This window comes from Tachyglossus aculeatus, chromosome 21, assembly GCF_015852505.1.
Source record: "Tachyglossus aculeatus isolate mTacAcu1 chromosome 21, mTacAcu1.pri, whole genome shotgun sequence".
NCBI lineage: Eukaryota > Metazoa > Chordata > Mammalia > Monotremata > Tachyglossidae > Tachyglossus > Tachyglossus aculeatus.
This window is the reverse complement of record NC_052086.1, coordinates 25,768,336-25,792,572: the sequence shown is the minus strand read 5'-3', so window position 1 is coordinate 25,792,572 and position 24,237 is coordinate 25,768,336. Positions and strand designations below refer to the sequence as shown.

The 24,237-nt window shown below is 44.3% G+C and overlaps 1 protein-coding gene across 5 annotated transcripts in view; it reads left to right on the top strand.

Annotated features, from left to right (window-relative positions):
- The first annotated feature begins 832 nt into the window (after positions 1-832).
- Positions 833-24,237, top strand: part of SBNO1 (strawberry notch homolog 1) — a 68,069-nt gene continuing 44,664 nt past the window's right edge. For 2 of the 5 annotated variants that reach the window (XM_038762626.1, XM_038762624.1), the window contains exons 1-3: positions 833-917; positions 21,663-21,794; positions 23,381-23,485. In XM_038762626.1, the coding sequence (XP_038618554.1) occupies positions 21,663-21,794; positions 23,381-23,485 (237 nt within the window). In that variant the 5' untranslated portion in view covers positions 833-917. Of the gene's footprint in view, positions 918-5,644; positions 5,721-21,662; positions 21,795-23,380; positions 23,486-24,237 lie in introns of those variants that run through there. The other 3 variants (XM_038762628.1, XM_038762627.1, XM_038762625.1) reach the window with 2 other exon arrangements.

Sequence of the window (24,237 nt, the reverse complement as noted above, 5' to 3'; positions counted from 1 at the left end):
CAGTGCTCTGCACATAGTAAGCGCTTAACAAATGCCATTATTATTATTATTAAGTGACTTGCCCAAAGTCACCCAGCTGACAATTGGCAGGGGCGGGATTTGAACCCATGACCTCTGACTCCAAAGCCCGGGCTCTTTTCCACTGAGCCACGCTGCTCCCCTGGACTGTGAGCCCGCTGTTGGGTAGGGGCGGTCTCTATATGTTGCCAACTTGGACTTCCCAAGCGCTTAGTACAGTGCCTCGCACCCAGTAGGCGCTCAATAAGTACCGAATGGCGGCACAATCACCTCAGCCGCTTCCCTCTTCGGGAAGGGCGGGCCGCCCAACGGCGCAAGCGCGCGCGCATGCGCCGTCACCGCCTGACCCGTCGAGGACGCCCTCCTCCCTCGACCTTCTTCCCGACAAGCCTCGCGGGGCGCGGACGGGGAATCTCGCGAGCTTTCGCCTCAGCGTCGGGGACGGCGGGTCACGTGACTCCGCACCGCTGCCTTCGCTTCCCCCCCCCCCCCTTTTTTTTTCCCCTCAAAGCCCCCCGTCCCCTCCCCCGCCCCCAGCCTCTCCCCCACCCTCCGCCGGAGCCCGAGGTGATGGATTCGTCTTTTTCCCGGGGCTCGCTCCGGTCCTCCCCCCGGTTTCGGGCCTGAGGAGAAGGCGGGTGGGGGGGGGGCGGGGGAGGGGGAGAAATGGCGGCGGGGGGCCGGGCGGGGGAGGGGGGGTCACGTGGCGCGGCGCGCGTGCTGGGTGCGCGCGCCGCCTCCTCCCCCTCCTTCTCCTCCGGGCGGGGGGAGGGGCGTCAAGATGGCGGCGGGGAGGTAGGCAGAGCCGGACGACGACGACGCCGCCGCCACAGCCGCCCCTTTCGTCAGGATCCCGCCGCTCCGGAGGCGTCGTGGACGGGCCGGAGGGCGCGGAGAAAGTGAGTCCCCCTCAGGTTTCCGCTCCCCCGCGTCCTCGGCGGGGGGCCCGGGCTCACGGTGCCGTCCCCGCGCGCCCGGGGCCCGCCTCAGGCCCCGGCCGGCCGGCCGGCCACAGGGAAGCCACCCGACAGCCCGGGCCTTTGACTACTCCTAACGACGCTATTTGTTAAGCCCTTACTACGTGCGAAGCGCTGGGGAGATTACAAGGTGACCAGCCCAGTCTTCCCCATTTTACGGATGAGGCCCAGCGAATAATAATAATAATAATGATGGCATTTATTAAACACTTAAGTGCAGAGCACTGTTCTAAGCGCAGGGGAGTTTACAAGCAGGTTGCCCCGGTCTTCCCCATTTTACAGATGAGGCCCAGAGAATAATAATAATGGTATTTATTAAACACTTACGTGCAGAGCACTGCTCTAAGCGCTGGGGAGTTTACAAGCAGGTTGCCCCGGTCTTCCCCATTTTACAGATGAGGCCCAGAGAATAATAATAATAATAATAATGATGGCATTATTTAAACACTTACGTGCTGAGCACTGCTCTAAGCGCTGGGGAGTTCACAAGCAGGTTGCCCCGGTCTTCCCCATTTTACAGATGAGGCCCAGAGAATAATAATAATAATGGCATTTATTAAACACTTACGTGCAGAGCACTGTTCTAAGCGCTGGGGAGTTCACAAGCAGGTTGCCCCGGTCTTCCCCATTTTACAGATGAGGCCCAGCGAATAATAATAATAATAATGATGGCATTTATTAAACACTTATGTGCAGAGCACTGCTCTAATCTTATTTATTGAGCGCTTACTGTGTGCAGAGCACTGTACTAAGTTTACAAGCAGGTTGCCCCAGTCTTCCCCATTTTACAGATGAGGCCCAGCGAATAATAATAATGATGGCATTTATTAAACACTTATGTGCAGAGCACTGCTATAAGCGCTGGGGAGTTTACAAGCAGGTTGCCCCGGTTTTCCCCATTTTACAGATGAGGCCCAGCGAATAATGATAATAATAATAATGATGGCATTTATTAAACACTTATGTGCAGAGCACTGCTCTAATCTTATTTATTGAGCGCTTACTGTGTGCAGAGCACTGTACTAAGTTTACAAGCAGGTTGCCCCACTCTTCCCCATTTTACAGATGAGGCCCAGCGAATAATAATAATAATAATGATGGCATTTATTAAACACTTATGTGCAGAGCACTGCTGTAAGCACTGGGGAGTTTACAAGCAGGTTGCCCCGGTCTTCCCCATTTTACAGATGAGGCCCAGCGAATAATGATAATAATAATAATGATGGCATTTATTAAATACTTATGTGCAGAGCACTGCTCTAATCGTATTTATTGAGCGCTTACTGTGTGCAGAGCACTGTACTAAGTTTACAAGCAGGTTGCCCCACTCTTCCCCATTTTACAGATGAGGCCCAGCGAATAATAATAATAATAATGATGGCATTATTTAAACACTTATGTGCAGAGCAGTGTTCTAAGCGCTGGGGAGTTTACAAGCAGGTTGACCCGGTCTTCCCCATTTTACAGATGAGGCCCAGCGAATAATAATAATGGCATTATTTAAACACTTATGTGCAGAGCAGTGTTCTAAGCGCTGGGGAGTTTACAAGCAGGTTGCCCCAGTCTTCCCCATTTTACAGATGAGGCCCAGCGAATAATAATAATAATGATGGCATTTATTAAACACTTATGTGCAGAGTACTGCTCTAAGCGCTGGGGAATTTACAAGCAGGTTGCCCCGGTCTTCCCCGTTTTACAGATGAGGCCCAGCGAATAATAATAATAATAATGATGGCATTTATTAAACACTTATGTGCAGAGCACTGCTTTAAGCGCTGGGGAGTTTACAGACAGGTTGCCCCGGTCTTCCCCATTTTACAGATGAGGTCCAGCGAATAATAATAATAATAATGGCATTATTTAAACACTTATGTGCAGAGCAGTGTTCTAAGCGCTGGAGAGTTTACAAGCAGGTTGTCCCAGTCTTCCCCATTTTACAGATGAGGCCCAGAGAATGATAATAATAATAATAATGACGGCATTTACTAAACACTTATGTGCAGAGCACTGCTGTAATCAATCGTATTTATTGAGCGCTTATTGTGTGCAGAGCACTGTTCTAAGTTTATAAGCAGGTTGCCCCAGTCTTCCCCATTTTACAGGTGAGGCCCAGAGAATAATAGTAATAATAATGGCATTTACTAAACACTTATGTGCAGAGCACTGCTCTAATCAATCATATTTATTGAGCGCTTACTGTGTGCAGAGCACTGTACTAAGTTTACAAGCAGGTTGCCCCAGTCTTCCCCATTTTACAGATGAGGCCCAGAGAATAATAATAATGATGGCATTATTTAAACACTTATGTGCAGAGCACTGTTCTAAGCGCTGGGGAGTTTACAAGCAGGTTGCCCCAGTCTTCCCCATTTTACAGATGAGGCCCAGAGAATAATAATAATAATGGCATTTATTAAACACTTACGTGCGGAGCACTGCTGTAAGCGCTGGGGAGTTTACAAGCAGGTTGCTCCAGTCTTCCCCATTTTACAGGTGAGGCCCAGCAAATAATAATAATAACGATGGCATTATTTAAACACTTACATGCAGAGCACTGTTCTAAGCGCTGGGGAGTTTACAGGCAGGTTGCCCCAGTCTTCCCCATTTTACAGATGAGGCCCAGAGAATAATAATAATAATAATAATAATGATGGCATTTATTAAACACTTACGTGCAGAGCACTGCTCTAAGCGCTGGGGAGTTTACAAGCAGGTTGCCCCAGTCTTCCCCATTTTACAGATGAAGTCCAGAGAATAATAATAATAATAATGACATTATTTAAACACTTATGTGCAGAGCAGTGTTCTAAGCGCTGGGGAGTTTACAAGCAGGTTGCCCCAGTCTTCCCCATTTTACAGATGAGGCCCAGAGAATAATGATAATAATAATGATGATGATGGCATTTATTAAACGCTTATGTGCAGAACACTGCTCTAAGCCCTGGGGAGTTTACAAGCAGGTTGCCCCAGTCTTCCCCATTTTACAGATGAGGCCCAGAGAATAATAATAATAATAATAATGATGGCATTTACTAAACACTTATGTGCAGAGCACTGTTCTAAGCGCTGGGGAGTTTACAAGCAGGTTGCCCCATGTGGGGCTCACAGTCCTCACCCCCATTTTACAGGTGAGGCTCAGACTTGCCCAAAGTCACCCAGCTGGCGAGTGGCGGAGCCGGGATTTGAACCCGTAATAATAATGGTGGCGTTTGTTAAGCGCCTACTATGTGCAAAGCACTGTTCCAGGCGCTGGGGAGTTTACAAGCAGGTTGCCCCATGTGGGGCTCACAGTCTTCACCCCCGTTTTACAGATGAGGTCACTGAGGCCCAGAGAAGTTAAGTAACTTGCCCAAAGTCACACAGCCGGCGAGTGGCGGGATTTGAACCCATAATAATAATGATGGCATTTGATAAGCGCCTACTATGTGCAAAGGACTGTTCTAAGCGCTACAGTGCTTTGCACATAGTAAGCAGTAAGTATTCTTACTTCTAGTAAGAAGTATTCTTCTAGACCGTGAGCCCACTGTTGGGTAGGGACCGTCTCTGTATGTTGCCAACTTGCTCTGCACACAGTAAGCGCTCAATAAATACGATTGAATGAATGAATGGACCTTTGACTCCAAAGCCCGTGCACTTTCCACTGAGAAGTGAAGTGACTTGCCCAAAGCCCCCCCGGTGGACAAGTGGTGGGATTAGAACTCACGACCTCTGACTCCCCAGCCCGGGTTGTTTCCACTGAGCCACGCTGCTTCCCTCCCCTCACCAAGTGGCCGAGGGCTGGCGCACGGTGGGGGGGGGAAGAAAAAAAAAAGAAAAAAATAGGCGGCGGGGGGCGAGAGTCCGAAATGTGGCCTCTTGACCCCCCAGGCGGGTCATTCATTCAGTCCTTCGTTTCATTCAATTGTATTGATTGAGCGCTTACTGTGTGCAGAGCACTGGACTAAGTGCTTAGTAATAATGAGGGCATTTATTAAGCACTGTGGAGGTTATAAGGTGACCAGGTGGTCCCACAGGGGGCTCACAGTCTTCATCCCCATTTTACAGATGAGGCCACTGAGGCCCAGAGAAGTTAAGTGACTTGTCCAAAGTCACACAGCTGACAATTGGCGGAGCTGGGATTTGAACCCATGACCCCTGACTCCAAAGCCCGTGCTCTTTCCCCTGAGCCACGCTAAATCGGCAACATGTAGAGACGGTCCCTAACCAACAACGGCCTCACCGTCTAGAAGGGGCGACACAACAAAACAAAACGTATTTATTGAGCGCTTACTGTGTGCAGAGCACTGGACTAACCGCTTATGGCGGTTGTTGCGGGGGGGGGGGGTCAGAAGAGACACGTGGGGGGCCGCATCTGCTAAGGGCAAGAGGCTTGACCCCGGCCAACTCGAATGCCCCCTTGTTCTGGAGGCCGGCATTTTAATAACGATGGCATTTGTTAAGCGATTACCGTGCGCGAAGCACTGTTCTAAGCGCTGGGATTTCCTCCCCCCGCCCGGGCCTGGCGGGCCTCAACGGGCTAACGGCCGCGGGGGCGCGAATTCCCGCTCCCCCGGTGGGAGAGGGGCTCCTTATTCCAGACTTGGGAATCGCGGGGGTTGCCGTTTCGGGCGGTGGGCTCGCCGGGGAAACCGTTCCGGTCGGGATGCGCCCAAACAGCTGGGTTACTTTTTCATTCGAGCCCGGTTTGCGGTTCCCCCTTGCATCCCCGCGTCGTGCTTCTCCTTCAGGGTAATGTTTGCCAAGCATTAACCGGACCCTCAGCAAACTAAAAAAAAAAAAAAAAATCCATTCCTTCGAGGCCGAAGTTGGGGGTATTCACCGAGGAAACGGGGGAGGGCCGGGGTGGGGGAGAGAAGATAGCCAGCAGTCAAGTGAAACAAGGTTTCGGGCCCCGGCTGGCCACAGCCAGTTGTAACCGCACCCGGAAGTTTGTTTCTGAACACGTGTTGAGGGGGGAAGGTTGGAAGGAAGCCTGGGACCCGACGACCTTTGAAAGTGGATTCTTGGTGGTGTCCGCATTGAGCTAGAGGTTGGAATATATTCGGGTCCCCCCGTTTAACTTGAAATAGCATTTATGGTGAGCGGGGCCCCCCCGCAACACTCAGTGTCCAAAATGCAGATCAGTCTTTTAGACTGTGAGCCCACTGTTGGGTAGGGACTGTCTCTATATGTTGCCAATTTGTACTTCCCAAGCGCTTAGTACAGTGCTCTGCACATAGTAAGCGCTCAATAGATACGATTGATTGATTGATCAGATGGTGCCCCGGGGGAGTTTGAAAGCATCTTGAGTTCACACGAGAGATAACAGGAGAGGAAAGGCTTTTCCTCCCATTACCATCAACAAGTTATCATTTAATTGCATAGATCGTAACAGACTGTCTTTAATCAATCAATCGTATTTATTGAGCGCTTGCTGTGTGCAGAGCACTGTACTAAGCGCTTGGGAAGTACAAGGTGGCAACATATAGAGACAGTAGTGGGCTCACAGTCTAGAAGGGGGAGACAGAGAACAAAACCAAACATATTAACAAAATAAAATAAATAGAATAGATATGTACAAGTAAAATAAATAGAGTAATAAATATGTACAAACATATATATTATGTTGGGTAAGTCACTTAACTTCTCTGAGCCTCAGTTCCGTCATCTGTAAAATGGGGATTAAGACTGTGAGCCCCACGTGGGACAACTTGATCACCTTGTATCCCCCCAGCGCTTAGAACAGTGCTGTGCACATAGTAGCGCTTAACAAATGCCATTATTATTATTATTATTATTATATATTTGGGGAGCATGTCCTCTTTTACATATTTTTCATTCATTCACTTCATTCAAATTGTATTTATTGAGTGCTTACTGTGTGCAGAGCACTGTGCCAAGCGCTTGGAAAGTACATTTCAGCAACAGAGACAATTCCTACCCAGCATCGGGCTCACAGTCTAGGAGGGGGAGACAGATAACAAAACAAATATTTTATAAGCTTTGTTTATTTGAAGACCTAGTAAAGCATCTGAAAGGGGTGTGAGAAAAATGAATCACAATACCATGCCTCCTCTTTAAAGGTTGTGCAGTTGTGAATTGGTCTGGAGATTGACAGTTGTCATGATTTGAGATTTCAGCTGCGCATAGAGATGTGGGGTGATACTGTGAATTTCTGCCGGGTTTTCATGCTTTGCTCCTCCAAAGTAGGCTCAGAGTTTGAGGAGTTAGTTTTTACCCCAACTGCACTTGAATAAATAATAATCCCGCTAGGTATTTGAAAGTACAGTTTGCCCTTATCAATCGATTGACTGTATCGAGTGCTTACCGGGTGCAGGGCACTGTGCTAAACACTTGGAAGAGCACAAGCAATATGACACATTCCCTGTCCACAACAGGCTTATGAGATAGTCTTCAAATGCTGACAGCCTTGCTTTCCGGAGGATTGGGGCGTCTCGTGTATTAACGTAATTAGGTTTTTGTCCTGAAAAGATAGTATTTTCAATCACTTTTATTTATTGAGTGCCTACTGTATGCAGAGCACTGTATTAAGCACTTGGGAGGGTACTCTATAACAGTTAGTAGACAAGTTTCCTGCCACAACAAATTTCCAGGAAGATGGCACATTTGTGGCTTCTGTGAACCAGGCCTACAGCTAAATATATATATAAACACCCCCCCCCCCCAAAAAAAAAAACAAACCCTCATTTGCTAGTGGTGTTTGTTCAGTTTTTTTGAGGTACTGGAGCTGATTGAATTTGGCTTGCTAAGGGAGAAATTGCATGTTTTAATATGTAACTTCTTTTCTATTCATTCATTCAATCGTATTTATTGAGCACGCGCTTTGTGCAGAGCACTGTACTAAGCACGTGGGAAGTACAAGTCGTCAACAGATAGAGTCCCTACCCCACAACGGGCTCACAGTCTAGAAGGGGGAGACAGAAAACAAAACAAAACATGTAGACAGGTGTTAAAGTATATGCACATCATTAACAAAATACATTTCTATAGGTGTTTGGTGACTTTTGAGTAGGTGATATGACTTTTGAGTAGGTGCTGAGCACTGTGCTGAGTATTTGGTTATAACTGGAGAAGATGGAAAAAGCTGGAAGATAATTGCACTCTGTTCCCCCCTAACCCTTATTTCCCCTAGCTAAGTTAATCAGAACTAGGGCATTGACTGTATCGAATGTTCCCTGAAGAGATGCAAAAACAAACATTTTCCATTTTCCAAAAACATTGCAGGTTAAAAAGATCATAAAAGCATCCCCCAAAATATATTCATCCTTTTAGAGGGTATGTCTGTGTGTTACCACTTGTTATAAAATTAGTTAATGCAGAGGTTAGTTTTGATGAGGTGTTTAAAAATCCTGCATTGACTGCCTTAGTTTTTCCAAGGCAGATCACTTCCAAGCCATTGGACCAATATCTGACTTAAGCTGGGCAGGTGAATGAATTTTTTTTCAAGCATAGTATTAATGCCAGCAGCTTATACTATATATTTTGAAGTTCACCTTTGAAGGGACTGTCAGAAAGATTTGCCAAAAGTTTAGATTCATAGTCTGAGAAATTAAATATTGCCATCGGAATGAATCTAAGAAGCATCTTGTTTGGAAGACAAGCATGTAATTTATAGTCAATTTACATTTACGCTTGTAATACAGAAATATTTTTGAGACTGATGGCAACGTATATGCCTTGTACTGCAGTGTTAGTGGCTCTCCAACACATTTCCAGTCCTCCGATGTTCATATCACACAGTCCTTTCTCTCTCCTGTGTCAGTCCGAGGTGGAAGTGCTCTCAATAATTTTTAAAAATTATTATTATTATTGTATTTTTTTAAGCATCTACTGTGTGCCAGACACAGTACCGGGGTAGATATAAGATAATTAAGTTGGCCACAATCACGGTCCCACATGGGGCTCACAGTCTAAGTAGGAGGGCGAACAGGAGTACTTGGTATTTTTTGTTGATGACAACTAATTATCTATTTTATGTCAGTGCAAAAAGTTGTCTCTTTTATGGCCTGTTTAGGGGAGCTTACATTTCCCTGCTATTGGGCTGTCTCAAACTACTTAAGAAGCATCTCCTGGCATTTGTTTTTCATTTTCCCAGAGGCAGCTTGGCACGTGCTTTAGTCGTTCCAGTGTATGAGCCTTTCTGGGAATTACAGTGTGTACTTCTCATGGACAGTGACATGTGTGAAGCAGTAGAATCCAACTCCTCTTTGCCAGCAAATGAGGGCAGAGCTGGTACAGAACAATCAGTCATTCCGCGGTCATTTATTGACACCTACTGTGTGTGAAGTACTGTGCTAAGCCCTTGGGGAGAGTACAATCCAGTAGTTGGTAGGCATGATCCCTGCTGCCAAGGAGCTTACAGTCTAGAAGACAACAGTTGTAGGATTGCATATGGATCAGGCATTAGGAGTTTGGCCTGTGCAGAGCCCTGTAAATGAATAGCTTGGTTTTCCCTGCCCATGGATCCTCTTTAAGGTTTAGGAAAAGCTTCTCTTAGTCACCCTCTTTTCCCTCCATTAGTTGGCTTTCAGGACTCAGGTTCATGAAGGAGTGTGTGTTTGGCATTCAAAATAGGGCCAACTCTTGATTTCAAATAATTCGCTTTCTGGATTATCCACCCTGGCTTCCTTTTCTCCTGTTTCCTGAATCATAATGATTTTACAGCTCACTGGTAGTTCCACAGCCAGCATACAGGGGTAAAGAGAGGTTAAATTAATGTCAGCAATAGGGCTTTTAGATTAATGGTAAAGCTCTTAATTTTCTCTGGTATCTCTCTCCCAGTTGGATGGGAAATAGAGGATTGACTGTGCTCCAGATCTGTCTCTCCTGCTCCTTATGGTGAAGAATTGTTAGAAATTTTTTTGGCTGTATTTATTGTGAATGCGGAAATCTTTTTGAGCAATCTAGGTTTTTTTGTGGGCATCCTAATCTCCAGTTTTGATATATCTCTAGTGCTGCCATGTTTAGCCTTGATCATGTTTCAGTTGAAGGTTCTCCTTTTGTTCTAAATTTCAAGAAATTAAGATTTGTTGAGAATTACAGGATAAGTGCTTACTATGTGACAAAAATGATAGTGTGCATCTTTCTGGCCCTAGTACAGATGTTCTCATATCTGGATTTCAAGAGTCCTTGTTTTAGTGTTCCAGTAGCTGCTTTTTTTTTTTTTTTTAAGTCCTCCCTGATGAATTTTCTACATGGCCTATATTGAAGGTTTTTTTCCAGCGCTGTCAATGTAATGTCATCTTCTGAATCGGCCCACTAGCATTGGATCTAATTGCTGTAACATTTGTTTAATCAAGTATTGATTACCCAATCTACGGCAATGCCTATTTCTTGGTAGAACTTAGTTATATTTCATGTCATGTTCAGGTTGAGCAATTTTGTGATGAAGCACCTAACACCTCATGTGAAAGAGCAGTCTATCAAACATCTGACTCTTGAAGTGGAGTCTTCAGTGACTCTCTGTCACACGGGTGGTAGGCCACAGGGGAGAGACCCTCACATATTGATCAGTGCTCCAGAATGATTGATCCTGAGACTGGCTTGGTTTACTATCTTTATTGATTGCCTGGTCAGCAAATTTGTTGGTGATACAAAATGAAGATTGCTAACTCCTGAAGGCAGATATAATTCAGAGTAACTTGGAAAAATTGGGAATACTGACTTGCAAAAGCAGGTTGAAATTCAGTGTGGAAAAGTGTAAGGTTTAGAGCATTCAGGAAAGAAACAAGTACATTATGCAAAAAGGCTGTCTAGGGAGGGACAGTGGAGAAAAGTTGGGAGCTGATAACTCTTCCTCTCCCCCCTCCCCCCCCAACTCATCAGCTCACAGGAAGATGTAAAAAAAAATTAGAGTCCATGGAGAAAATTAATTCCAGATGATTGGAAAATGGGTCTTGGGTTGAAAGATGCAAAAGATGAGGAGTTGTTTAGAGAAAGCCACCAGTTGATTCAATAGCTGACCAAGTATTTGTAGGGTTTTGTGAGCAGGAAACTGACCAATTGATCTTCATGCCTTCTGAACACTGAGAGGACATCATTGAATGGTATCAAATGTTTACCGTGTACAGAGGATGGTATTAAGCGTTTGGGAGGGAGTTGGTAGACATGTTCCCGGCTCACAAATGGATTAAAGGAGAGGATAGACCTTAGTTTATCTTTTGTTGATTTAATCAATCAATTGTATTTATTGAGTGATTACTAGGTGTTCTCAGTACTGGGGTAGAAACAAGGAAGTCCCTGTTCCATATGAGGCTCACAGTCCTGGGGTGGGCTTGGGGGGGACACAAGTATTTAATTCCCATTTTACAATCGAGGAAACCAAGGCACAGAGAAGTTATGTGACGTGCCTAGGGTCACACAGCAAGCGATTGGCAGTCTGGATTAGAACCCAGTCCTCTGACTCCCAAGCCCATGCTCTTTCCATTTGGTCACCCTGTCTACGGTGATGGAGCGTTTAGGGCTAGGGTGGGAAGATGAGTTCTGTTTGAAATGGTCAAAACATCCCGAGTAGAGGTACCCTGAAGGCAGGATGAAGTGCGAGACTGCAGAGGAGAGAGGTCAAGGCTGGAGAGGTAGATTTGGGAATCATCTCACAAGCCTGTAACCTCGGCATATCCTCTAACTCATCTCTCTCATTCATCCGACGTAATGTCACCAAATTCTGTTGGTTTGACCTTCACAACATCTATTGAATCTGCCCTTTCCTTTCCATTGAAACTCGTGCCATGCTCATCCAAGCACTCATGTCCTGCATCAACCTCCTTGCTGACCTCCCATCTCTCTCCACTGCAGTCCATACTTCTTCTGCTACCTGGGTCATTTAAAAATAAAATAAAAAACAAAAAAAAGCCTTCAGTCCATATTTCCTCACTACTCAAAACCTCCAATGGTTGACCATCCATCTCCACAATAAACACGAACTCCTAATGTCAGGCTTTAAGGCACTCAATCAACTCTTCCCCTCCCACTTTACCTCATTGATCTCCTGTTACAACCCAGCCCTAATACTTCAGTCTACTCAGTGTACCTTGGTCTCACGGATCTTGCTACCAACCCCTTGTCCACATTCTTCCTGCTTATTATCTGATAGTCTGCCCACTCTTCTCACTTTCAAAGTCCTTTTAAAATCACTTCTCCAGGAGGCCTTCCCTGACTAAACCCTCATTTCCCCTACTCTCCCTCCCTTCTGTCACCTATTCTCTAAAGTCCCTGATACTCACTCCCTCCTTTCCCCCATCTGTAGTTTTAGTGTCTGTCTCCCCCTCTAGACCGTGAACTCCATCCATCCAAAATTTCTAGAAAAATAACTTCAAGAATTTTGATTGTTCAAACCCAAAGAATAAGTAATGTAAGCTAAACTTTTAGAGTTACATTGTTGTTGAGGCAAAGAATTGTTTCAAATTGTGCTTCTGTATGGACTCAAACACCGTGGTCCAGGTTAAAAAAAATTCAAAGGGGTCAAAAATGTAATTGATTCATAATTATTCAGGCACTGATAAATTCTGTGGAACATCCGTGGCTTATACTACATTCCGTCTTGCTACATGCTTTTTTGGCCATTTTTTAGTTAATGGTAACTCTTCTCAGCAGTGGACAACAGGAAAGAGGTGATGCGAATCACCATAACACCCAGTTCTTCTATTATGCCAGGATCACATTCTTGCAGAAACCGGCAGAATGCACTTGGGACCCAGCACCACACACGTGCATATAACTCTGAATCATTTGCACAGAAGTTGTTGAGGTCATGGGAGCAGATGAGCTCCCCAAGGGAGTAAATTTAAAGGGAGAGGAAAAGGGGGCCTGAACACAGCCAGCCAAGGGACTAAGAAAGATTCACCAGAAAGGTAGGAGGACTGGGAGAGAAATGTCACAAAAGCCAAGGTTAGATCATGTTTCCGGGAGAGGGAAAGATCCACAGTCTCAAAGGCAGTTGAGGACGAAGATTAGGATGGAAAAGAGTGTTAATCTGGTATGAAGGAGAAGATTGGTGATCTTGGAGTTTGTAGAAGGTCACCGTTGGGAGCTGGAATGGAGAAGTGGAGGCAGCAGGTGTATGCAGCCCATTCCAGGAATTTGGACAGGAATAGGCGGAGGTAGGTAGGACAGTAGTTGAATGTTATTAGTATGATTACTATTATTATTAAGTGCCATCGAGTCGTTTCCGATTCATAGTGACGCCACAGATAGGCTTTCTCCAGAACATCCTGTCCTCTGCCATAATCCGCAACCTAACGGTTCTTCCGGTATCGTTGTTATGGTTTCTATCTGTCTAGCTGCTGGTCTGCCTCTTGTTTTCCCTGGACTTTTCCTAGCATTAGTGTCGTCTCCAGAAAATTGGTCCTCCTGATTATGTCCAAAATATGCTAATCAAAGTCGAGTTATTTGGCCAAACAGATCACTTTGGCGTAATTTGCTCTAAAATCCATTTATTTGTTTTTCGGGCAGTCCATGGTATTCGCAAAAGCCTTCTCCAATGCTGCATTTCAAAAGAATCGATGTTCTTTTTAATCCTGTTTTTTTCACCGTCCAACTTTTGGATTCATACATTGTCACTGGAAACACCATAGAATTGACAGTTTGTATTTTTGTGGCAATCGTTACATCAGTGTGTTTCATGACTTTTTCCAGGCTCTTCATAGCAAGTCTTCCTAACATTAATCTTTGGTGTATTTCTTGACTATTGGTTCCTTTGTTATTGATTATTATTATTGATATGCAGTAATATAATGGGATCTAATTTTTCTTAGTATGAGGGAGATGGGCTTGTATGACGGCAGAGGGGAAGGATGTAACAGAACGAGCAGTTCGAGTTGGTGGTCAGCGTTGAATAAAGAGAAGGCACAGGAGTTTTTATAAGTGAGAAGGGATGGAGTCAGAAGGGCAGGTGGAGATGGATTTTGGAAGCAGGCAGGAGCTCTTCTCTAGAGGCAACTGAGAACTAGAGAGACAGTGTTGGGGTGGGAGGGCGTTGGAGAAATGCTCGGGTAGGTACAAGATAATCAAATCAGAATCAGGTGCTGTCCCACGTGGGTCTCACTGTTAGTAGGAGAAAACAACTAATGACTTTCCCATTTTCAGAGGAGGAAACTGAGACATAGAGGAGTTAAGTCTATCACTGAGCACTTATTGTGGGTAGAAGACTAAGCGCTTGAGAGAGCACAGTTAGAGGTGTCAAGTCATCAGAATAAATAGAAGTGAAGCTAGATGCACATCATTAACAAAATAAATAGAATAGTAAATATGTACAAGTAAAATAGAGTAATAAATCTGTACAAACATATATACAGGTGCTGTGAGGAGGGGAAGGAGGTAGGGCGGGGGGATGAGGGGGGAAGGAGGTAGGGTGGGGGGATGGGGTAGAGGGGAGGAAAAAGGGGGCTCAGTTTGGGAAGGCCTCCTGGAGGAGGTGAGCTCTCAGTAGGGCTTTGAAGGGAGGAAGAGAGCTAGCTTGGCGGATGTGGGGAGGGAGGGCATTCCAGGCCAGGGGGAGGACATGGGCCGGGGTCGAAGGCAGGACAGGCGAGCACAAGGTACAGTGAGGAGGGTAGCGGCAGAGGAGCGGAGGGTCCGGACTGGGCTGTAGAAGGAGAGAAGGGAGGTGAGGTAGGATGGGGCGAGGTGTCCTTTCCTGTGCACATTAAGCAGAAACTCCTGACCATTGGCTTTAAGGCAGCTAAACAGAAAAGACAAAAAATGGTCTCAATAGTCATTTGGATAAAGGAAAAAAATCAATAGTATGGAGCACTTGCTGGGTGCTGAGCTCTGTACTAAACGCTTGGGAGAGTACAATGTAGCAGAGTCAGTAGATCTGTTCCCTTCAAATTTTTGGCTACAAAATTTGACTTTCAAAATATACCAAGTTAAAACAAATATTTTAATTCCATTTCTCATGGCCTAAAGGAGGAAAAACATGAGAAAAAAGTTATAAATCGATGTGCTTTGATGCTTGAGAAAAGGTTCCTCACGCTTAGTGAAGTCAGCCTCAGACACTGCAAGCTCCCATTTCCTTTTTCCTTCAGGGCATCTCCTCCTGTATGTCACATCTTGCCCCTTATGCACCTTAAGCTCAGTATGTCTATTGAACTCATCCTTCCTCCCAAATCCACTCCAGGTATCTTTCCCAGCACAGCTGAAACCATTATTCTCCCTGTTTCAGTAAGCCTGCAGCCCATTATCGTTGACTCCTTGTGGTCTTTGAACTTTCACAGTCTGCATGTTGCTTAAGACTGTCTCTTGCTGTTCTCTTGAGCTTGTTGCTTGCAGCTCCTCCCTAGTGTTGACCTTACAATTGCTTTGTTGTCTCACAATCCTTAGGAAGCTGCAGCTTGGAGCATCGCTCCTTCCTTTATTGCAAAATGCCATACTAGTGTATCTGTGGCAATTGGTGCGTGAAGTTGCAGCATTCATTTTAATGTATCCTTAAAACATGTCCTCTGTCCTTACTTTCCATTAATGCATTGGCTTGCACTCAGTAAGTCCCTCAATTAATATTTGATTGATTTCAATTTTCCTCTTGCTCATTTCTCCGTCCTGACTCCTTGTGCATGCTTCTCCTCCTCCAAATTGGCCAGATCACAGCTTCCTTGTCACCAAAGCCTTCTGAATATCACATAATGCAGGACGCTTCCTCAGCTCTTCTCCCAGTTTACACCCTCCCAACTACTACCTCAATACTTTTGCACTACCACCTCTACACTTTGGCACTCACAACCACCTCTCACAGTTCTGTACATATAGACTTACATGCTCTACTACTTAAGCACTTATCCATATTTCCAATAGCTTCTCTTTCCTATCTATAATTTGCTTTGTGTATCTCCCCTATTAGATTGCAAGATCAAAGAAGCATTGTGGCTTAATGGGTAGAGCACAATCCTGGGAGTCAGGACATGGGTCCTAATCCCAGCTCTGCCGCTTGTCTGCTGCATGACCTTGGGCAAGTCACTTCATTTCTCTGGGCCTCAGTTACTTCATCTATAAAACAGCACTTAAGATTGTGAGTCTCCTGTGGGACAGGGACTGTGTCCAACCTGATCATCTTGTATCTAACCCAACTTGTAGAACAGTGTCTGGTACATACTTAATACATAAATGCCAGAATAATAATAATAATGTTGTTGTTATTAGGAAAAGAACCAGGAGAGGACTGTGTCAGTGAAGCCAAAGTTAGGTAATGTTTTCGGGAGAAGGGGTTGTTGGTCCATGATGTCACAAACAATTGCGAGGGCCAGCAAGATTAGGACAGGATAGAGGCCATCAGTTTTTGGCAAGAAACAGGTCATTGGTGACCTTAAAGAGGGCCGCTTCTGTGGAGTGAAGGAGGTGGAAGCCACACTGCAGGGGATCAAGAAGAGAATTTGACAAGAGGAAGTAGAGGCAGTAGGGCCATGTGCTCAAGAAAGTTGGAGAGGAATGGTAGAAGGGAAATGGGTCAATAGCTGAAGGGTACCATGGGATTATGGGTGGGTTTTTTTGGATAGAGGATATGTGGGTATGTTTCAAGCTTCTCCGGATTCCAAGGCCAGTGCCACAGCAACCACTGCAGCTAGAGACTTCCTACCATTCTGTGTTTTGTGTAGGCAGCGTGCTGCGCTGCTCAGTCCTTCTTGCTGGGATGGAGCGAGACAGGTCAGCATAGAGGCTCCTTGGCACTTGAAGTGAGACTTTTTCTGATTTCAGTAGTTATGAGGGGAAAGATAGGACCTACTGCCATGCACTCGTTTTTGTACTAGACCACAAGAAAATGCCAGCAGATAACTTTGGAATTCCCCTCCAACCCAATTTTGTTTGCATAATAAGGGTGCTGTCATTGAAACAAGCATTACTGTGTTGCTGAGATGAGCTTTCGCTTTCCTTCTCTCTCTGAATTACTCCATTTAAGGCTTCTGTCCCTCTCACTCTACCAAAACTGTCCTCTCAAAGGTCACAGATGATCTCCTTCTTGCCAAATCCAACGGCCTCTACTCCTTCGTAATCCTCCTTGACCCCTCAGCTGCCTTCGACACTGTCGACCACCCCTTTCTGGAAACATTATCCAACCTTGGCTTCAATGACACTGTCCTCTCCTGGTTGTCCTCATGTCTGTCTGGACACTCATCCTCAGTCTCTTTCATGGGCTCCTCCTTTGCCTCCTGCCCTCTGATAATGGATGTCCTTCAGGGTTCAGTTCTGTGCCCCCTTTTATTCATCTGGACCCACTCCCACCCACTCCCTTGGAACACGGATTTGCTCCCATGGCTTCAATTGCCACCTCTATGCCGATGATTCCCAAATCTACATCTCCAGCCCTGATTGTGCTCCCTCTCTGCAGTCTCACATTTCCTCCTGCTTTTGAGACATCTTCCCTTGGATGGCCTGCTCCACATATCCAAAACAGAGCTTATCTTCCCACCCAAGCCCTGTCCTCCCCATGACTTTCCCATCACTGTTGACAGTACCACCATCCTTCCTTTCTCACAAACTCATAACCCTGTTGTTATCCTTGACTCCTGTCTTTTATTCAACCCACATATTCAATCCGTCACTAAATCCTATCGGTTCCACCTTCACAGCATCACTAAAACCCTCCCTTTCCTCTCCATCCAAACTACTACCCTGTTCAATCCAACTATTTATCCTGTCCTGTCTCAATTACTCTATCAGCCTTCTTGTTGTCCTTCCTGCCTCCTGTGTCTCCCCACTCCAGTCCATACTTTACTGTCGGGATCATTAAAAAAAAAAAAAATTCAGTCCATGTTTTCCCCACCCCTCAGAAACCTCCAGTGGTTGCCCATTCACCTCTGCATCAAACAAACTCCCTACCATCCGGTTTAAAGCACTCAGTCGCCTTGCCCCCTCCTACCTCACCTCTCTATTCTTCTAATAAGAACCCCTCCTGTACACTTCACTTCTGTAATGCCAAAGTTCTCATTTTGCCTACTTGGACCTCATCTATCTTGCCGCTGACCCCTCACCCATGTCCTGCCGCTGGCCTGGAATGGCCTCCCTCTTCATTTCTGACAATTACTCTCCCCACCATCAAAGCTTTGATTTGGTCCCTTTATTCACCACTGACCCCCCTCAACCCCATAGCACTTATGTACTTATCCATAATTTATTTATCTGTATTAGTGTCTGTCTCCTCATTGCGGATTGGGAGCACATCTACCAAGCACTTATTACAGTTCTCCGCACACAATAAGCGCTCAGTAAATATGACTGATTGCAATTTTGAGCTTGCCAAACTGGATGAGCGAAGTAGACTACGTGGTCATGGGCCCCCATTCCCTCCTGATCAAATGAAGGATAGTAGAGGGGGTGGTCCCCAGCTTGATGCTGGCTTGGAGATTCTTCTAAGATCAACAGGGGCAAGGGCTTCCTTATGTGCTTTGCTGGATCCCATTAGGATAGTTTGTACTGGGTTGGTACTCTTTGTGCCAACAGGGTGACGTGTCCCTGGATGAGATATGAACCAGAATGCAATCTGAGACTCCAGTCTTGGAGCTGAAGTCAGGTATGGAAATGTGGCCTAGTGGAAGGTGTAATAACTGGGAATTAGGAAACCTCGGTTTAAGTCCCAGTTTCTCCTCTTGTCTGCTGTGCCTTTAAGCAGGTCACTTAATCAATCAATCAATCATATTTATTGAGCACTTACTGTGTGCAGAGCACTGTACTAAGCGCTTGGGAAGTACAAGTTGGCAACATATAGAGACAGTCCCTACCCAACAGTGGGCTTACAGTCTAAAAGGGCTCACAGTCCAAAAACTTAACTGCCTTGGGCCTCAGTTCCTCATCTGTAATATGGAAATTAAAATATCTCCTTTCCTTACCTCATTGTTTTTAACTCCTATGTGGGACAGGGACTGTTTGATAGTGCTTGGCGCAAAGTAAACACCTATTATTATTATTATTATGTTCATTATTATAATTGAGTTTGAATCCTGCACCACTTCTGTGATAAGCCCCTGCAGAATGCTTTGCATTGGGAACTTGTAGTTGAACAAATTCCTCAAAAATCTCCAGGGGTTGCCTATCAGTGGAAAGAGCACGGTTTTGGGAGTCAGAGGTTATGGGTTCTAATCACGGCTCCGCCACTTGTCAGCTGTGTGACTTTAGGGCAAGTCACTTAACTTCTCTGTGCCTCAGTTCCCTCGTCTGTGAAATGGGGATTAAGACTGTGAGCCCCACATGGGACAACCTGATCACCTTGTATTCCCCCCGTGCTTAGAACAGTGCTTGGCACATAGTAACTGCTTAACAAATGCCAGCCTTATTAATAATGTCATTATTAACAATGGTAATTATAATTATAAATTCTAATGTAAAATAAATAATTCTCATTATTATTACCAATCTTCGAATCAAGCAAAAATTCCTCACTCTTGGCTTCAAAGCTCTCCATCACCTCGCTCCCTCCTACCTCACCCTTCCTTCTCTCCTTCTCCAGCCCAGCCTGCACCTTCCGTTCCTCTGCCGCTGCTAACCTCCCTGGGCCTCGTTCTCGCCTGTCCCAAAGTCGACCCCCGGCCCACATCTTACCTGTGGCGTGGAATTCCCACCCTCCACACATCCGCCAAACTAGCTCTCTTTCTTCAAAGCCGTACTGAGAGCTCACCTCCTCCAGGAGGCCTTCCCAGACTGGGCCCCCCTTTTTCCTCTCCTCCTCCTCCCCTCTCTATCACCCTCCCCCCCCACCCTATCCCCTTCCCCTTCCCCAAATATTTGTACATATTTATTACTCTATTTCATTTGTTCATATTTATTACTCTATTTTATTAATGATGTGTATATAGCTATAATTCTATTTATTCTGATGGTATCAACACCTGTCTACTTGTTTCGTTTTGTTATCTGTCTGTGAGCCCATTGTTGGGTAGGGATCGTCTCTGTATTTTGCCGATTTGTACTTCCCAAGCGCTTAGTACAGTGCTCTGCACATAGTAAGTGCTCAATAAACATGATTGAATGAATTAACTTAAACAAGAATACCTGTAGATGTCAGACCTAATTGTAGTTATCAATAGTCACAAACTTGGAGCCAGAAATTGTTGATATCAAACTTCTTTATAAAGTTACTTCTGGTGATATATAATATTGCTCTTCCACTTCATTTTGCTGTCAGGGGCCTTTTGGTACCTGTAGATGTCAGACCTAGTTGTAGTTATCATCATCATCATCATCAATCGTATTTATTGAGCGCTTACTATGTGCAGAGCACTGTACTAAGTGCTTGGGAAGTACAAATTGGCAACATATAGAGACAGTCCCCACCCAACAGTGGGCTCACAGTCTAAAAGGGGGAGACAGAGAACAAAACCAAACATACTAACAAAATAAAATAAATAGAATAGATATGTACAAATAAAAAAAATAAATAAATAGAGTAAAAAAAGCCAACATGTACAAACATATATACATATATACAGGTGGTGTGGGGAAGGGAAGGAGGTTCCCTTCCCTAACAGTAGTCACAAACTTGGAGCCAGAAATTGTTGATAGCAAACTTCTTTATAAAGTTACTTCTGGTGATATATAATATTGCTCTTCCACTTCATTTTGCTGTCAGGGCCCTTTTAGTACCTGTAGATGTCAGACCTAATTGTAGTTATCAGAAGTCACAGACTTGGAGCCAGAAATTGTTATCATCAAACTTCTTTATAAATTTACTTCTGGTGATAAATAATATTGCTCTTCCACTTCATTTTGCTGTCAGGGCCCTTTTGGTAACATATTTATAGTGGTGGAATACCCTATAGCTAATCAAGAAATATAAAGTAATGTCATAAAACATGTCCTAAACGTGCATCTTTGCAGCAGTTGTTGTTTTGCTCGTCATCTTAATAGATTTACTAAAGTTCTTGGTATCCCATTAGAGCTAACTTTAGATTTTATATTTCATACTCTTAAAATATAGTCACTGTTATACTATGGTTTTTTGTTTGTTTCTATGGTATTTAAGCATTTGCTATGTGTCAGTCACTGTACTAAGCACTGGGGTTGAAATAAGCTAATCAGGTTGGACACAGACTCTGCCCCAAAGGCTTACAGTCTTAATCCCCATTTTACAGATGAGGTTACTGAGGCACAGAGAAGTTAAGCAATTTGCCCAAGGTCACACAACAGACAGGTCCGTATCCTTTTGACTCCTGTGCCCATAATCTATCTACTAAGCCACACAGCTTCTCGATTTGCTGTGTTAATGAGGCAAATGAAGCAGCGTGGCTTAGTGGAAAGACCATGGACTTGGAAGTCAGAGGTCATGAGTTTGAATCCTGACTCTGCCACTTGTCAGCTGTGTGACTTTGGGCAAGTCATTTAACTTCTCTGTGCCTGTTACCTCATCTGTAAATTGGGGACTAAGATTGTGAGCCGCACATGGGACAACCTGATCACCTTGTATCCACCCCAGTGCTTCGAACAGTGCTTTCCACATAGTAGGTGCTTAACAAATGCCATCATAATAAAAAAATAAATGGGCACATTTTGGCAAAGTTGGGGAATTTACCCTTAAACCGAGTAGTTTCCAAATATGTACATCTTGGGTAATGCACATTGATTCAAACAGACTTAGGATTTTTGCTGGTGTCTGATTGGGCTAATGAAGACATCATAAGTCTAGTTTTGCCTTGTTTACACGTTGCCATTCTTTTATCACTTTAATAATTTTTAAAAATTGCTTTATTAAAGATGGTGGAGCCAGGACAAGATCTGTTACTTGCTGCTTTGAGTGAGAGTGGAATCAGTCCAAATGACCTTTTTGACATTGACAGTGGAGATACAGGTCTCGTAACCCCTGCACCCACTCCTCCTGTTCAACAGGTAAGCAAGGTGTCCAGCTTTTCTTTTTTTGTAATAGTTTCCCTGTCATTACAGTCTTTTCCTCTATAATTAAAAGTGTGCTCTATAATGCATGTAGAAATCTAGCTTTTTTTAAGCTTTCTTTTAAAATGTGTGCGTATCGAAGAGGTTTGTGCGAGGTAAAAGTTCATTATGAGTGAACAAATTGCTTTGCTAAACTTTGGTTTGCTCACGGTGAACAGTCACTCTTCTTCCTTTATCACTTTTTCTCCTTTTTGTGAAATTTGAATGCATTAGTAGCTCCTGAAAGCATTTGATCCTTAAGACTTTTTTTTAAGATTGAGCGAGTTGCTGGGGTCTTTAGTCACCACCAAGACAGGGTTCTTAGGACATATCTGTATGGGGTATATCCTTGATATATATCTCACTGAGAATTTTTCCAAAGAAATTTTTAATTTTTCACCCTGTATTTGGAGGCCTCATGTTAAGGACTTATTTAATAGTATCGGCTATTGAACTTGCAGTTGAAGATGCAGACCTTAGCCTAGGCATCAGAATATTATCAGGGAACATTTCGGTAATTTCCACCCTCCCCAACCTTTACCTTTTGGGTGCGATTTGACCTGGGGAATTGGTGATCTGGGAAGTGGTTTGGGAAGTGATGCCATCATGCAACATTTGGAGGAGGATGTAGCTTCCTAGAATTCCTACATTTGGGGGAGGGCTGTTCCTCTTATTGCCACTCCATTGGCCTCTCTTCCTCCCTTCCTCCCCTCTGCTACTTCAGTGCTTGGCATATATATAGTAAATACTGAACAAATACTATAGTTATTCCTAGTAACCCTGATCACATGAGCCCCAGGAAGTTGGAGTTCTTGCCCCAACTCTAGATTTCAGATGTCCGGGTGATTATTTGTCATGAAAAATGGCCTCAAGCATTCCCAAAGTCTAGGTGAAATGCATGTAAAATCAAGAGGAGAGCCAGGGAAGAGAGCATGCGAAATCACTTGTCAGCCTTGAGGTAGTCGCAGTCTGATCAGGACATAAGCAGTGAAACAAATCCACAACAATCTTTTCTGATTTCTGGTAACTTTCTGAAACGGTCCTAGAGGACCCCCCCCTAGATGATCCCAGTTTGCCCCTGAAACTGGAAAGGTGTCAGTGTTGCCTCTGTGTGTGTGAAAATCCGGTTCCTTGGTACAAAAAAAACCAAGAACAAACCCATGGGACTAACAGGTTGTCCCACGTAAAAATGAACTTAATCAGACTGAGTAGTCATTCTGTGTTTACTCTTTGTAGGAACTTCAGATATTTGGAGCCAAACATTCATCCTTTAGATTGCTGAAAATGCAGGAGCAAAACCAGGTTTTGTGGCATCCAGTGGGAAATATTTTGTTTTTAAATATCTTTAGCGAAAGGAAGTCGCTTTACACTTGGGATGTTTCTGTCTCCTTAGGAAAATCAAGATTCTTAACCTTGACTAACTTTATGGTCAAAATTTTGACTTGGTATTCTAAATTTAGTAAGTTAAATACAACTTTTTTCCTAAATACTAGAACTTGCATGTTTATTCTTTCTCTATCTTTTCTCTGTCTATCTCTCTCCAGTCAGTGCCACTTAATGCATTAGAACTAGGTTTGGAGGCTGAGGCAACAGTTCCTGTTAAACAAGAGCCAGAGACTGTGTCTACTCCTGCACTATTAAATGTTAGGGTAAGGCTCATCTTATTTAGAACTTCATGAAAGAGTTTAGGGCCACCTACCCAAAAAAACAGGACTCATTGACATGTCCTTTTAAACTTGGAAGACTTTTCCTCTCCTAACCGTACCCTCTTGAAGATTTCTTCCCTCCCTCTTGAAGATTTCTTTCCATCCTTCTAGAACAATAAATTTATACTCAGATGTGCTCAATAAATGCCACTGATTGATTAATGTAAACACTAATTTAAATTAAGGTGGACTTTAAGTATGAAGTTGCCTCCCGGACTTTTTAGGATCTCCTAGATGGCCAGTAGTTTTGTTTTGGGTGTAGGAAACATGGGAAAAGTTTATTGGGCCAAGATGGTGGAGTAAAAGTTAAGAATTGATGAAGCCTTACAGAATAGAATTACATCCAACAATGACAGGCGTTTATGAATCTGCCTTTTCTTTTGTTGTCAAGGAGAAGGTGATGGGAATATAAAGTTTACTAGAAAAAAACTAGGTAAAAATAGCATTAGTGTCTTTAAAACGTTGCCATTTGGCTGCTTCCCCTGCATCTGAGATGGAGCTTCTTTAACCGCACTGAAGTCTTAATCTTTTTTTCTGCTTCACATTCTTTTCCCCTTGCATTCTGAACTCAAAAGATATACAATCTTGATTTTTTTAAAAATCAGTATTTACACTATAGGCAAAAAGAGTGCTCAAACTTTAAATACCTAACTTGGGTGCAACAGCCAATTTAACGTTTGGACAGAAGCAGCATG